This window comes from Osmerus mordax, chromosome 12, assembly GCF_038355195.1.
Source record: "Osmerus mordax isolate fOsmMor3 chromosome 12, fOsmMor3.pri, whole genome shotgun sequence".
In the NCBI taxonomy this organism is placed as follows: Eukaryota; Metazoa; Chordata; class Actinopteri; order Osmeriformes; family Osmeridae; genus Osmerus; species Osmerus mordax.
The window spans coordinates 17,088,728-17,105,632 of NC_090061.1; the positions used below are offsets into that span (position 1 = coordinate 17,088,728).

Genomic DNA, 16,905 nt, shown 5'->3' on the forward strand with positions numbered 1-16,905 from the left:
TCTGTAGCGAGTGGCAAAGTCAGCTACCTCGCTTCGATGAACCCCCTGGTACACTAACATGTACATGTAATGACAAATTACCAAAAATGCAAACTACCAATGAACATTTGTATGTGTGTGTGACCAGGACAGGTATGTGTTGGACCCAGTGTTCAAATGTTGTAACACTTATCCACAGGATCTCCTCCATGCCAATTATGGGACCTCCCCAGCCTCCCTCAATTCAAACACTGGCTGGATGTCTATGGAACATATTGGTCAAGGAGTTTATGTGCAAAATAGACATTGTTACGTTCACACGTAACACGTCAACAATTGTGCAATACAAACAAATACGTTGAAGATGTTGACAATCATTTAAACCCGTGTATTACCAAATCTATTGGATAAAACAGGACTGCATATTCATTTCTTTTTGTAAAAATCATTTTATTGGTTTTGTAAGAAATAAAAAGGAAACTTTTAAACAGTTTAGTAGTTACAATAGGTTATTTTGTATAAGAGAAGACAAAAAAATGCTCCCAACTACCCACACATTATACAGTCAGTTCACAGTTCTTTACTTGTGGCGCATGATACGTTCTTTCCTTCATAGTTTTACCAGAGCAGGACTGCAAGACATTCATCACTGAAGGCAGTTAGTCAAACATGTAAAGAAAATTATAACAGCTGTAAGAATAAAAATGTCATTTATATCTATGTTTACCAGGGGTGTCAAACATACGGCCCGCGGGCCGAATACGCGAGCCCGCCAGGGCGTCCAGCTCGGCGCGTCGGATGTCTTTGCTAAGTTTGAAAATTACAGAAATGCATAAATTGCATTTCTATAAAAGTAACTGCTATTCCGAATCCAAATGTCTATTAAGAATATGGAGGTTTATGAGTACAAACGTTGTGTAATATTTTTAATCGATCCAGTATTTGCTTCAAAAATGAGATGTCTGCTCCGGAGGCAGAAGCGCTCATTGCCACAGGCAGCAGCGCTTGCTGCACGCTTTGCGACGCGTTTGACGTCAAACGCGTCACAAAGCAAGGGAATCAGCAGAGGAGAGCCCAGGCAGACAGACAAACAGTGGGCTGAAGTCTGAGTTTTTGGTCTTTATGTTTCTAGTTTATTGTAGAAAGACCTTAAAATAGGGTTTATCATCAAAAACCTTCACCAATGATTTAAACATCAAGAAATAGTGTCGTCATGTATGCGTTATTATGCTAGGATTTTACTGGTCTGGCCCACTTGAGATCAGAGTGGGCAGTATGTGGCCCCTTAACTAAAATGAGTTTGACACCCCTGATGTATACTGTAATATAACCTGACTTTGAAAACCCCTTTATACCAAACAATAATGCATATATTCAACATTGTAACCCAATTGAATCCTTTTCAGCTTTTAGTGCCCATTGAGAAAAGGAGGTGATGGAAGGAATCGAGGGAAGGAAGCAGGATACGAGTATTCAGACTCAGCCAATGACTTTGGAGTAGCAGGTCTCACAATGAACCTTTTTACCATGCAGGAACATATTGTAAATCAGGTCTCCCATTGCACAACCACACACGCCACACTGAAACCAGCAAAATCAGCAAAACGTTAGCGGAGTAGTACAGGATAATACTGCTACTTACATTTTCGAAATAAAGCTAAACCTTGCATGTACTATGTGTCAGCATACAGCTTCTTGTGAAACGGTTTCAGTTTTTGAATATACTTTCTGATTGAAACTGTATATAGTTTCATGTAATATTTCATTTTACAGACTTAAAATGTGTATAAACCATGAATAAGTATATACAGTATATTACATAAAGTAAAAGTAGACTGCTGCTATAATAAAGATCTGTGACAGCCTGCAATACCTTGAAGCAGCTTGGATGACAGGAGATGTTGAGGTGATCGATTGTGATTTTGGCATCGTCACCCACCAGTTCGCCACAGTAGGTACAGGGGGATGAGGTGGAACCCCTGGGAAGGCATAGAATATTGATGATGGATGAATGGACTAATTTACTGATCACATCTACAACACAACTAGATGCACTACATGTTTTTTGTGAATGATAGACAAAAGGTCTGATAACTTATTTCCATTGTGTTTCTCGATTGCATCTATGCATACAGACTTTGGGGTTGGGCTCCATTCCACCACAGTTAGATGGATAACAACCCTTTGCCTTAACCCTGTCGTTGCTGGTAAGAGCGAAGGAAAGGGATAGGTGTAAACAATACACTGATTAGGGGGCATGAGAAGCATCCGCCTCATTGGCTTACACATATCTGATTCCCTCAGAGGAGTCGATGCAGGATGGGAAAGGTCAGAGTTTGTGCGTTTACGTGTGTGTTTATGTCATGTGGTGTGTATGTTACCTTGAGTAAGTGGTGGGGCTGCTGTAGGAGTAGCTAAAGGATTCCGATGTTACGTAATCAGAGCCACTGGAAACACAAGGCCAAAGCGTTACTTATTAACCACACACAGACATACACATACTGTGCACACAAACACACACAACAGATCAACAAAATCAAACAAAAACAAGATATTTGATTAGATCTCACTTTCCGTTGCTGGCGTTGACATACTCCTTCACAAACACAAAACCCCTAGTAAAGGAGATAGATAGAAATACAGAAAGAAACAGAAAAAGGGAAAGAAGAGTGAGGCAAAGGTAGGGAGAAAACAAAGTCACTCCCTACTCTAACCTGTATGATGCCAATTTAACAAAAAGGTGTCATACTCACTTCTTGGTGTCAGGTGTCTGGTCAGAAGATCTGTAAGAGAAGCATGTGGGTCAGTGGAAAGAATTCTGATGGAAATCTAGAGGTTTTGGTCAAGTTTTTCTGAAGGTTTGAATTGGTTCTAGTTGGACTTATTGTGGGTTCCAATCAGTTCTTGGTGTAGGTGAAGTTTCTACAAGGGTGTTCTAATTGGATCAAGGTAGAGTTCTGGTTGGATGATGAGATGGTTGGGATCAACATAATTGTACAAACAAAAGGTAATGAAAGACTGTGAAAGTAGAGAGGGTTGGGCTGAGCAGAAAAACGAAGGTTTCTTTTAGCAGAAGTAACCCTAGCACTCTCTAGCACCCCTCAGCAAATAAACAGGTAGGACAAGTCGACCTGACCTTAAAGCAATTGATCATCATGGCCAGATTTTACTAGGTGTTCCTGCAGCTTCCTTTACTTTGAAGAATTGTTAGAACTCACACACACACACACACAGTCTTTAAATATAGGGAGTCAGGTGGCTGAGCGGTGAGGGAAGCGGGCTAGTAATCCGAAGGTTGCCAGTTTGATTCCCGGTCATGCCAACTGACATTGTGTCCTTGGGCAAGGCACTTCACCCTACTTGCCTCAGGGGGAATGTCCCTGTACTTACTGTAAGTCGCTCTGGATAAGAGCGTCTGCTAAATGACTAAATGTAAATGTAAATAACTGCCACTTCTCCAAGACCGGGCAAACATTCTAAAGGACTATGAGGCCAGAAGAGATGCTATGTGGAGTCTGAGTCCTCCCTACATTCATACTGTTAACCATTACCTATCCATAGATGCCACCTACGTCACTTCCAAAGAGAATGCCGCCATATTCATGACCGATCTCGCCCTGTATGGCCGCCCACACTGCCCATTTGAATGAGAGACAGAGATATCTCGAGAACATTTCAATTTTAGGCTACGATACTTATTTGTTACCCCCAGTTTTCTTTTGTCCCTCATTATCTGCTCCAGGCTTGCCCCAATTGGCTTTCCATGACAGAGCTATAAACATTTATCTTGTGCATAACCCCTCCCCATACAGTGGGGATAGCTTGAAGGCTTTCAAGAGTACGGATGCTTATCAATATGCTGTGGCTGGATGGGTGAAAGACGTGAAAGTGCGGCACCTGGCCACCAAGGATTTATATTTAATTATGGGAAATGTAAGTATTATTAAAAAAAAATCTAATGTATGATTTTGGTGGTAGTTTACTCTGACGACTAGGTAGCGAGTTGTTAGCTAAGTGGCTAACAGCTAGCTAGCACTCATCTTAGTGCCACTTAGCTCACGGCTAGCTGTCATTAATCTGGATAATGTTCTTTAATGTCAGATGCAGGGCTTGACATTAACTTTTTGAGGCACTTGTCCTTTGGAGAAGTACATTTACGTTCCATGCACAAAAGTCACTTGTCCGAGACCTTTAACCCTTGTGCTGCCTTCGGGTCACATGACCCATCGTTGTGTTGCGACAACTTTACCCAATACAAAAACAAATAAAAAGCATTTTCTTTTAACCTTCGCGATGTGGGGGGTCTGAGACAGCCCGGTTAAAAGAAAATGCTTCACTTTGTTTTTGTATGCGGTAAAGTTGTCGCAATACGACGGTGTGTCACAATGACTGATGGGTCAGAATGACCCGAAGATAACACAAGGGTTAAATAGCCTGACCTAGTGAAACGGGCAAAACTAGTCTGGCTAACTGAGGTCGCTTTCTCAGGCAAATGACGAATGAAACAGGCTTGGTTAAAGAAATCCGAGATTCTGGCTATCTTCAGCAGGCTCGTATCTACAAAAAAGCAGCACTCCCTGAAGTTTTTGGTGTAGAATGGAGTGAAATACAACAATATGAACACTGCCAGTGAGCGATCCAAGTCTATGACTATGGCGAGGTGATTGTGACTTTATGTGAACAGTTTGTGGTGGGTTACTCTGATCATTGTTGATGTCAGTGCTGCTATAGTGAGCACTTCAGCGTTCTGCTAGAGCTTTAGCTGCTCAATTTTAGTGCTACCTGGATTGTCCTACAGAAGGTTTACAGAAGATCTACGACTCCAACTATTATTATGCTATCCATTACAACAATAGTAGGAGAATTAGCCTTTAGTCTTTTGGTATAGAATGAAATACCAATCTTTCCGCTGTTAATTGAAGCTAACTGCATGACATATTACAGGCATGACTGAGACAGTCGGTCGGTAAGATGGCAGCGCAAAGTTAAAGTGGCGTCATGTGACCCAAATGAATCCCCTGTGTGTGTGTGTTTGCTTCTTTAGCAGCAAAGGGGGTGCCAACTCTATAATAAGACCCTTGGCTTTGGGATGGGATGTCCAACAAGTATCCAAACGTGTGATGGTGAGGTGTCCACATTCTTTTGGCCACATATTTCTTTAGCAAATAGATAGTCAGTGAAGTTTACATTGCAGAGCATTAACAATGTGATGTAGAAACTATTTAGAAGACCGTATGGATGAGCTGGATGGTGGAGGCTGGCAGCAATTACACATTATGCAGGTACATAGCAATGCATGATGTGTATGCCTGCTTGTCCGGGTCTGTGAATGCATGTACTATCCGTCGCCTAAAGGGGGCGGCCTATTACCTTAAACTAATACACCTGCAGTGACTGCATAAGTCTGACAATGTCAGCTGATGACTTGCAGCCTGAGTGTGTGCCTGAACTAGCATCGCCCATTAAAGGCCAAATCTACCAGTATAACTTACCTTTCCACCTCTGTGATGGTGGTATAGACAGTGGGTGAGGTCCATCTGTCCCATGGAGAATCATTCTCAGACGACCTGCACACCACACAAACAGACACATTATGCTATTGTATACTGTAGGCTATATATACATGTAACAAGAACAGTAACATCAAGATCATTGTTGCATTGACAAAACAGGTTGATGTGAGATGAGACATGAGATGTATGTGTCTTTAGCTTCCACTATAACTAAGGAGTGTTGACACTGTAACTGCAATATCAAAACAGGAAGGAGGGGGATTGTAGAGGGAGGAGAAGAAATTGGGATATCTCTGACCTGTATTCCCTTCCTACACACACACTCACAGCCCAGGTTGAGTGGGTTGTTTTCCGGGGTAAGTACTAAAGACGTGACTCACTTCCTCTCAAAAGTCACCAGAGTTTCCTCCTCAGTGTTCCCCTCCACAGCAGCAGGATCCACACTGAGAATACCAGAAGAAAAGACTTTTAGTGAAGGTGGGAGTGTCAGTGTGTGTGTATCTGTGTGTGCGCTTTTGAGGACGTGTGTGAGTGTGGGTGCAGATAGTGGTGGGATGAAAGCACCTTTCAGGCATGTAAGACGGAGGAGGAGATGGGTTGACTTTCCAGGTGGTCTCCCATGTTTCGATGTCTGTGCTTTGTCTGAGGCCACAAAGAGAAGAGCAGGAGAGAGGTTAAGCATAGTCCTAGATCCTTCTAGACAGACATACATTGCAATAGGCTGTGCATAACCATGTAAACCAAGGCTCTAGAATACATTTACATTTAGTCATTTAGCAGATGCTCTTAACCAGAGCGACTTACAGTAAGTACAGGGACATTCCCCCGAGGCAAGTAGGGTGAAGTGCCATGCCCAAGGACACAACGTCATTTGACACGGCCGGGAATTGAACCAGCTGATTACTTGCCCGATTCTCTAACCGCTCAGCCACCTGACTCCTGAGTGTGACCAATTTGCGACAACATTTGTAAGGGTACGACTAAAAATGTTCTTAGGTCGCACCAGTGCACCCAACGTCCTCGCATCCGCTGCCTCTCCACGAATTAAGCGTTTGTTCTCCTTTGACGGAACTCACACTCATGGTTGAATCATATCTCGGTCTAAACCAATCAGAGACAGAGATGGGGCGGGTCTTTGCCTCTGAATGGCTGTAGTCCAGATATTCCTGTAGGCCTACACCGCTCCGTGCTGTGTGATTGAAATTGCGACCTAAGCACCAGAGAATCAGTTACGGCAATCAGCATCAGCAAAATAAACACAAGAAAAAACAGACAACGTACAATGAAAAGAAATAGACCCAGTTTTTTCTTTAAGAAAAGTAGGCAGGCCTGTTCAAGACTGGTCTAACCAAAGACTGGTTAAACCAGTTTCCCTGAATAATATTTAATAAGAAAGAGAACGTAATGCACTGCATTTATTGTAAAGAATGTGGCCAGAACATGGCAGGGAACAGTGCATTTGTAAGCGGATCAACGTTTCAACGTTTTCAGCGTTTCAAATTGAAACGCTGAAAAAGCACACTATAAAAAAAACACACTTCATGCTGCGATAAGTGTGTGACTAAAGTGGCCCCTCTCCCGGCTGCATTTCAGTGGTAGAAAGCAGCTATCAGGTCATCAGAACAATCAGAGATGATAATACAATTCAACGTTGCCTATAACATCGCAAAAGAAGAGCTGCCATTCACAAAATTTAGATAGAAAATTATTCTGATGAAGAAAAATTGATTAGACAGGAACACGACGTACATCTATGACGTTGCATGTGCCCAATTTATTTGGGTAATAGCCCAATAAATGTTTTATTTTGCTTAAAATGTTTTAGTTTGGCAGCTCAGTGAAGCACTTTAAAAGGTCCCATGACATGAAAAATAACCTCTTAAAGTGAAGTTAACATAAATATGCAGGGCTCTCAAGTTTTGAAGTCAGGCAAGAGTGACATTCCCCCCCATACCACTCCCCCCCCCCCCCCCCCCACCAGGGTGTCAAAATTAATTAATTAATTGCTTTTTACCTGACATCTTTGAAAGGCAGCAATGATTAATGCATCCATGGCCAGGATATAATTATAAAATATGACATTATTTTAAAAGTGACCTATAACATCGACTATGCAAAACACATAAAATGATTACGCGTATTTGGAAAGAGATGTTTATAATGTGACAATATGTCAGTCATCGTGTGATAACGAAAATATGACTAGGCCTATTATTATGTATCAGACGAAATATTGCAAGCTCCGTCAAAGGTATGTGGCCTATGTTCGTCCCGCACTGGGTTTGAACCTGCCACCTCTGACATTCCAAGCGCCACCACTACCAACTACGCCAACAAAAAGCTAGCTAACCATTGACGCGGGTGGCCTTTTACATACCTGAGGAGTGAGTTTCACCAATACACACCGGCTACATCTATGAACTACTTGTTCTGACACATGAAAAACTGATGCTATTTATCTGGGAAACATTTTCTAACAGCAGTCAAGTTGTCATTGTTTGTGTCAAACAAGTTGTGAATTTGTTGTAACATTTAAACAGGATATCATGACTGTGCTCAAAGTGATGCTCGAGCTCCAGTGGTTTGCTCTGTAGGTGAACGAAACTTTTGGAAGACGTTGTAGCAGAATCACGTGAAAAATTACAGGATATCCTTTTTTTCCATTGGCTGTTGCATTAAATCTTACCCAGATACAATGGTGCTATTTTCCGATTGTATAGACCCTTTCTTTTTTTTGATTGGCTGATAAGTGGCAGGCTCGACTAAGGACTCCAGGGGAGACGCGCTTGATTCCTGCCGGTTCCATAGTGAGAGTGGCGCGGCCAGAGGAATTTTGGTTGGGTGCTGCGGGCTGCGGCATATTAAATATATTATAAATATTTTTTTTCTGCGTGAGAAATACAATGTGTTGCGGGAGGGCGTGACAAAAGACCGAAATGAGTGACTGTCACGCTCAATGCGTGACACTTGAGAGCCCTGAATATGCGTTCCCCTAGCCTGCCTTTGGTCCCCCAGTGGCTAGAAATTTCGATAGGTGTAAACTAAGCCCTGGATATTCTTCTCCGCATTTGAGAAAATGAGAGCTCAAACGCACGGATTTGAAAGTGTTTTCATTGGTGAGGGGGTTACCTCCCCTTTCTCTGCTTTGCCCGCACAGAGAATTTGGCCCACCAATGAAAAAATTGGCTAAGACCGTACGAGCGCGACATTGGTTTTTCCTCGAGACATCATGGCTTGCAAACCAGAGCCATAGAAAATGTTCTATGGCATTTTCTATGGCTCTGTTGCAAACGACCGAAGCATGGCAGTTAGCCCCGCCTCTTTCTTCCTCATAGCATTTAAAGCTACAGACACAGAAACGGCACGTCCTGAGGAAAGCTCATTGTGGGACTGCTCGTAGTGGCTGTAATTCTGCACCAAGGCTGAATTTCTGGAAAGAGACTTCAGATACAGTGTTAGGGGACCACTAAGGCCTATATAAAAGCATCCAAAAACAGCATGTCATGGGATCTTGAAACATTTTGTATGAAGATTTATTTTTATTTTTGAGTATTTACCTACAACTTATTCCTGTTTAAAATCCTTTACATAATATATATTATGAATATACAGACACGCAGAGGTGACCTTGAAATTGTGGCGTTAAAGGCGACGCAAGGAAAAATTTGGGTGCGTGTACATTTTGTGCTGGTGCACCTAAATAAAAAAGTTTGGCGCACCAGTGCAAACAAGGCAAAAAGTTAGTCTGGAGCCCTTATGTAAACAGATGTTTGTCTCATAGAGCTGAGTTGGAGGCAGAAATCTGTGTGTTTAAACATCAACTTTGAATGGGCCAGAGGAGAAGAGGAAGTAGAGAAAAATTAAGAGAGAAAGTGACACTTTTTTTTACCACACTCTCTCTCTAATCAGACATGTGTGTTTTTATATTATCAGTGTCTGAAAAAGGAAAGGCAGTGTTGGACCAGGCCACTGTGATACCTGTGAGAGGAGGTGTTGTTTATGAGCAATGGATCCAACAATTTCACACTGGTTTCACTCAGTTGTTAAGAGAGGGCCCATGGTGGAGTGGAGAGGTAAGGGAAGACAAAGAAAGAGAAAAGGAAAGAGGGTGAAGATGAGACAGTGAGTGGAAGGGGTTAGTAGAGTGCCTCTCATGCAGTATTCACCAGAGTAGTTCATTGGGGCAGACAGCAGCAGTCTTAACAAGACAGGATGACACACTGCTACCATTAACACTGACAGGACCATCCCCTGCCTGACATAATACACACCCAGTAGAGAGCCCATTCGTCTGTGAGAGAAAAGTACTACAATGCTAAGAATTAATAAACATAGAACACCTCAAACTGTGTTATGCGTGTGTGTTCTGTGCTGGGAATGTCAGTGAACTGATACATACACACACTGTATACAAACAAAGGTCAAAATATGCAGTACATAGACGTGATGTCAGACAGTCTGAATCACCCTTAGATCAGACTGATCAATCGGCGTATATGACTGATCAGACTATAGACGATGCAAGGAATCTTGGGGCCTGTGAAAGTTGTATTCAAGTTATAGAATAACACTTATTGGGTGTGCTTGCCAATGGCAAGGCTCAACATTTAGTCATTTAGCAGACGCTCTTATCCAGAGCGACTCAACCTATATTCTCTCTCATACGGGAGAGTGGGGTGATTTGTGCCAGCGGGGAAGTTGTGCCACCCCCTGTTTCTAGGGAACAATAGAAGAAATTGGTCAAGTGACCGCACATTTTTGAAGTCAGCCAATTTACTCATCCTGCAAAGAAGAGAGCCTCATTGAATGAGAGATAAGCACATTTAAGTAAAAAAAAAAAAAAAAAAAAACCTTGATCCTAGAAAAATTGTTTGGAAGGCAACATTTTTTTCTAGGATCAAGGTTTTTTGATTGTTGTGTCTGAACAGTTATAGACAAGTTTGAAAACATTTCACACGTTTTAGTGCTTTGGTAAGCTACACAATGAGTCTATATAGCTAGCATGATTTTAGCTCAAAACTGCTGGATGATGCATTTTTTTCAAAAACATGGGATTGGGGTGATTTGTGCCAAAGGGCCTGGGGTGAGTTGTGCCACTTATGAATATTTTAAACATATTATTTTATTGTAATTGTACTTTGTATTCTTACATTTTATCACTAAAACTATGTGACATTCTTAATTTTAGACAGAAAATAGAAATAGACCATCATGCCACGGAGTTATAAGAGGAAGACAGGCAGGGCTTCCACTCCTCTAGAGCAGCGTTCCCCAACCACCGGTCCGTGGACCGGTACCGGTCCGTGGGTCTGAAAGATGTTTTATTCTGAAAAAATTACCGGATTCTCTCTGCACGCCTTTTCCCCTGAGCAAAAAAGCTCAGCAAAGACGTTTGTTTACTCATTTTTTAGCAAGTTTGTGGGCTTCATTGAGCGGTAACTATCACGCGCGTCTCTTCCTCTTGACACATGACACGTGCAGGGTTCTAAATGAACTTTTTTGATCACCAGCCAATGTGAATGTCAATCAGAATTTCCACTAGCCAAATTCTTTCCGGTGAAAATAAGAACAATTATGAGTTTCACTGAATGCATTTGATCATTTTATTAACATTGTTGCCATGAAAAACACAGAAAATTAAGTAAAATGAAGCACAGAAGTATGATGCAAGGGTATGTGAAATCACCAACACGTGACTAAGGACACGATTTATTGTAAATGGCTAAAACGTCCATTCGCGTCATGAGATTTACTCCTGCCCATGCATTTACAGTAACGTTTTGTCCTAAGCAGGCATTAATCAAACTGACCTAATATACTCTTTATTAAGAACAGTGTATTTACATTACGGAAGACAGTGTCAGTAAGCAACATAATGTTTCTTATGCGTAGACTACATGCGGCAATCCTTACAAAACATGACAACATTTTCATTGTCAAACACAAGCCATTCCCAACCCGTCAGCCATTTGGCATTACATTTTCTTTTCTTCGTTTCTCTGGTGCTATCAATATCCTCATCCCCTGCCTCGTTCCTCTTCTCGCCCCCAGAAGTTTGTCCTAACCACCGCCGCATTAAGTTAACTTTTTACTTTACTTTTCTACTCTAGCTAGCTCTTATTACCTCCTATGATCCGCTATGCTTCGTTTTACTTCTTCCTTGTGTTTTCTGGTGGACGCTCCGTTCGTTCCCACAGTTTCTCCCGCCGGTTTCAATTCAACTGCGCGCAGCCAATGGGCGTATAAAACGTTATCACGTAGCATTACAGCACAGTGTTCATGGGAAACTTAGGAAGTACTGCCAGGGGGATAAATGACCGAGAACCATGCCGAGAACAGAGCCTTATGTATCATTCATGTAATGCCTCGTGTCACCGGCCAAACTGGCTAGTGAGTTTTTATTAACACCCGCCAACCCGCCAAATGCGGGTTAAAATTCATTTTGGCGGGTGTTAATAAAGTTAACGTAATAATAACGTGTTAATTTAGAACCCTGGACACTTGATAGTTACCACTCAATGAAGCCTGTTTGAGACAACAACTCTGCCGGTGTTTTGGATGAAGGCTGAATATCCTGAGATCGCCACAAAAGCATTGAAAACCCTGCTTCCATTTCCAACATCCTTTGTGAAACGGGATTTTCTGCCGTGACAGCAATCAAACAAAATCACGGAATAAACTGGATATAAGGAACGCACTTCGGGTGTCACTGTCGTCTCGTTTACAAGAAACGTAAAGATGGGGCTGAAAGATTAAGAGACAAAAAGACATCACATTCATTAGACAAGGTTTTACCAATTGAAAAACGGCTATGTTTATTTTACATAAAGCTCCAAAAACTTTTCGCTCAAATCAGCAAAAAAAAGTTCTCGCATTAGATGTGAAAGTCGCTATCTAGGATCACATCAAACCCAGAATGTGCATGCATTAACAGGGCAGCTGTGGTGGCGTAGGCCTATATGGGGGCCGGTTCTGGTGGGCCAGTTTGGATCCATGGCCTATCTTTCCTCCCAGTCCGTCCCTGCCAGTCCGTGAAAATATGTCTTACATGAAACCGGTCCGTGGCGCAAAAAAGGTTGGGGACCGCTGCTCTGGAGGACATGGACAAAGCAGTGGAAGAGGTGGAGAAGGGGAAGTCCATTCGTCACATGGCAAGGTAAATGAACATATGCAGGATGTCATTAAAACGATACATGGAGAAGAAAAAGAGATGGAAAATAAATAAGGCCACGATATCAAAGAACTGGACTTGCCAATCAAGTCTTTGATGTGCTCATGTGGCGCAATAGGCTTGTAGAAAATCGGCCTTTGATGTTGTAAAATAACTTTAAATTAACCTTAAATTAGTAATTTTGTATTGAATTTGTCTAGCTTTTATATAGCATCACAGTTTCTGAAATGAAAATATACTGTTTTACTTCAATAATCAATGGCACAATTTACCCCAATGTATTCTCTCTAAAGGCACAACTTACCCCGCACTAGGGATGGGCGAATCGATCCTAAAGTATCGATATTTTCGATACTGGCATTGTATCAAAAGGATCGATTCTCTCTTACCCAGGTTCGACCCATTGTCCCCTATGAACAGCGCTGGTGTTATTTCTGGTTCTGTTACAGCTAAGCTCATGATGAGGATGGCCCGATTGGAGAGCGAGCTGAAAGAGAGAGAGCAGGCCAGACGATTTGAGTTTGAGCTAGAGAAATAGAGGATAGATGCTGATGTGGAGGCGAGGGTTAGGATAAGACAGCTAGAGTTAGAGGCAGGTGTTAGTGGATCCCCCTCTCAAAGTCAGACGGCCCAATTTGAGGTAAGCAAGAACATTGCACTGGTGCCGCCCTTTCGGGAGGCTGAAGTAGACAGCTACTTCTTTGCTTTTGAGCATGTGGCTGCCGTGCTACGTTGGCCAAGGGATGTTTGGCCTCTTCTTCTGCAGTGTAAGCTGTCTGGGAAGGCCCAGGAGGTCTCCCTGGAAGACAATTTGCAGTATGACATAGTTAAGGTGAGCTGGTCCCCAGAAGCCATTACGTTTGCAGAAGTCATGGAGTTGACTCTACTTGAGGAGTTCAAGAATCACTTGCCTGAGCGAATCATAGTATACCTAAATGAACAAAAGGTGGCAACCTTAACCCAGGCAGCAGTTTTGGCTGATGAATATTCGTTAACCCATAAAACAGTGTTTGGTGGGTCTAGGATGGAGGGCCGTGTGGTAACGCCAACAGCTTCTCATGTGCATTACGGCCCCAGTGACTGTAAGCCCTCACCTGGAACACTGGAGTGCTTTTACTGTTACAGAGTAGGGCATGTGATTTCGGATTGTCCAGTTTTGAGGGGTAGGAGACAGTCCTCACCCCCCTCCGTTAAGACGAAAAGTGTTGGGTTAATTCGAACCCCAGAACTGTCAAAGCCTGATGTTCTGTATGCTCTGTTTGTGCCTAGCGGAAGCCTATCGCTTACAGAGGATCTACATCATAGTAAGCAAATACAGATCCTGCGTGATACTGGTGCGGCGCAGTCAGTAATTCTTGCAGATGTTTTGCCCTGGTCTGTTGAGTCGTACTGTGGCTCACATGTCCTCCTACAAGGTTTCGAAACGAACACTGTCTATTCTGTTACACTGGATCCATTTAACGTCAGATGTGGTGTCGGGACGTTTCGGAGTTGGTGTGGTACCTCGGTTGCCGGAGGAAGGAGTCACCCTGTTGCTGGGTAACGATATTGCAGGTGGTAATGTGTCTCCAGTGTTAGAGGTTGTAGACAGCCCAAAACCCGAAACAGCCAACGACAAAATGGTTGAAGCTTTTCCCCATGTTTTTCCGGCTTGTGTCCTAACAAGGGCACAGTCTCGCAAGCTGGGAGACGTGGTGGACTTGTCTGATTCGATTTTTTAACCAGCACTAAAGGTGCCTTCTGTGTTGCAGGTAGAGTCTTCTCCAGTGCAACCGAAGGGTGTGGAATGCAGAGTCGCACCCCAGGACGTTCAGTTGTCGATCACCCCAGAAAATGTGATTGAATAGCAAAAAGAAGACCTTAGCCTTCTCAAGTGTTTTGACGCAACTGTCTCCTCAGAGGAAACAGAACGTAGGGAATCTTCGTACTTCGTAGAAGCGGGTGTTTTAGTGCGTAAATTGGCAGCGCATAAAACAGGTCAGGACTGGGATATGGTTAGGCAAGTGGTTGTTCCTACCCCGTTACGATAGCAGGTGCTGTCCCTGGCTCATGACCCTGCTTGGTCTGGACACTTCGGGGTAACTAAGACATACAACAGAGTCCTCCGAAATTTTTTCTGGCCGGGTTTAAACTCGGATATTGTACAGTACTGTAATACGTGTCGTGTGCCAACTTGAAGGAAAAGCAAACCAACCTGTTCCGCGTGTGCCACTTCATCCGATTCCTGTGGTCGGGGAACCGTTTGAACAAGTGATCCTCGACTGTGTTGGTCCACTACCAAAAACTCGATCAGGCAACCAATATCTGCTCACCATCATGTGTTGTGCCACTAGGTACCCAGAGGCTATCCCACTTTGTAACATCACGGCTAAAACTGTGGTTAAGGCGTTTGGTTAAGTTCTTCTCCACGTTTGGACTCCCTACAGTGTTCCAAACTGACCAAGGGACAAACTTCATGTTGTTCTCTGCTGTGTTAAGGAATCTGTCCATCTCGCACCAGGTCTCTAGCCCTTACCATCCTGAGAGCCAGGGGGCTCTTGAGCGCTGGCATCAGACGCTTAAGGCAATGCTAAAAAATACTGCATGGATACCAGTGCTGATTGGGATGAGGGATTGCCCTTTGTTCTGTTTGCCATCAGAGAAACGGTACAAGAGTCTTTAGGCTGTAGCCCTGCTGATCTTGTCTTTGGACACACCACGTGGTCCGCTAAAGGTGTTGAAAGAGTCCTGTCTGTTTCACCCAGTAAAACATTTACAAATGTGTTGGATTTTGTCAGTCAATTGTGAGAAAGGCTGCATGCTGCATGCTGCAGGCAGGCTAGCTAAAGAGTCACTGACCTCTACTCAACAACACACAGTGCGGTATGACAGGAAGGAAGACCGTTGTTTTCTGCCAGGTGAACAAGTGCTTGCTTTACTGCCAGTTCCCGGCTCATCGCTTTCTGCCAGTTTCTCTGGTCCATATTTGGTAGAAAAAAAGCTCAGTGACACCAACTATGTCATACAAACCCCTGATCGTAGACGCTCTTCACGCGTGTCATATCAACATGCTGAAGGCTCATCATGTACGTGACTCCCCCAGCAGTTGTTCCATACCAACCCGCCGTGTCCAGTGTGGCAGTGTCTGATGTGGGCCTGGATGGGAGTAGTGATGATGGTTTGGAGTTGCGTAACACTTTGCAGCAGTGTGAACGCCTTTGTAACTCAGAGATGCTGCAGAAGCTACCCTCGATTATGGAACATCTGGACGAATGTCAGATGATCTTGATCTAATACATGCCTTCCTTGATGTGTCTCAAGATGTTCCTAGGCGCACCTCTGTCCTGGCACATGACGTGGATGTTGGGAACAATACTCCCATCGTCAACATCCATATCTAGTGAACGCCCGGAAAAGAGAGGTGATAAAAGGTGAGGTGGAATATTTATTGAGAAATGATATGGCCAAGCCCAGTAATAGCGCGTGGAGTTCTCCATGTATTCTGGTTCCTAAGCCAGGCGGTACGTCCCACTTATGCACTGACTACCGTCGGGTTAATGCAGTTACGGTGCCGGACTCCTTTCCGCCACCTCGTATAGACCACTGCATCGACCAGATAGGTGCCTTCGTTAGCAAACTCAACTTTCTGAAAGGTTATTGGCAAGTGCCTCTAACCCCTCGAGCTTCCGATATCTTAGCCTTTGTGACACCTGACAAATGTATGCAGTATACTGTTATGCCTTTTGGGATGTGCAACGCACCTGCTACATTTCAAAGGCTGGTAAACATTGTTTTCGCTGATGTTCCTAAGTGTACTGCATACCTTGACGGCATTGTGATACATTCGCTCACCTGGTCTGACCATCTTTCCACGTTAAAGACAGTGTTTCAGCGGTTGGAAGAAGCATTCTTGACTCTCAATCTGGCCAAATGTGAATTCAGGAAAGCTGTGGTGACTTACCTAGGGAAACAGGTGGGACGCAGTGAAGTGCTCCCTATTGCTGGCAAAGTTGGAGCTATTGCTAGTTTTCCTACTCCCAAGACACGCCGCCAGTTGCGCAGTTTTCTGTGTATGGTGGGGTACTACCGTACCTTTTGTAACTTCTCAACAGTAGTAGCTCCCCTTACATCGCTACTCAGCCCTAAGGTACCCTTCAAATGGTCTTCGGAATGTGACACCGCATTTGGGTCAGCTAAAGCGCTGCTCTGCATTACCCGTCCTTGCTGCGCCTAATTTCGAGAAACCCTTTAAGCTGGAGGTCG

At 43.5% G+C, this 16,905-nt stretch overlaps 1 protein-coding gene across 2 annotated transcripts in view; it reads right to left on the reverse strand.

The window, feature by feature from the left end:
• Positions 1 to 408: 408 nt before the first annotated feature.
• znf185 (zinc finger protein 185 with LIM domain) overlaps positions 409 to 16,905 on the reverse strand; it is a 45,664-nt gene continuing 29,167 nt past the window's right edge. For both annotated transcript variants that reach the window (XM_067247330.1, XM_067247329.1), the window contains exons 14-21: positions 6,057 to 6,134; positions 5,873 to 5,935; positions 5,472 to 5,546; positions 2,733 to 2,762; positions 2,550 to 2,594; positions 2,361 to 2,426; positions 1,853 to 1,958; positions 409 to 1,560 (exon numbers count right to left, since the gene is read on the reverse strand). In XM_067247330.1, coding sequence (XP_067103431.1) covers positions 1,459 to 1,560; positions 1,853 to 1,958; positions 2,361 to 2,426; positions 2,550 to 2,594; positions 2,733 to 2,762; positions 5,472 to 5,546; positions 5,873 to 5,935; positions 6,057 to 6,134 — 565 coding nt within the window. In that variant the 3' untranslated portion in view covers positions 409 to 1,458. The remainder of the gene's footprint in view (positions 1,561 to 1,852; positions 1,959 to 2,360; positions 2,427 to 2,549; positions 2,595 to 2,732; positions 2,763 to 5,471; positions 5,547 to 5,872; positions 5,936 to 6,056; positions 6,135 to 16,905) is intronic.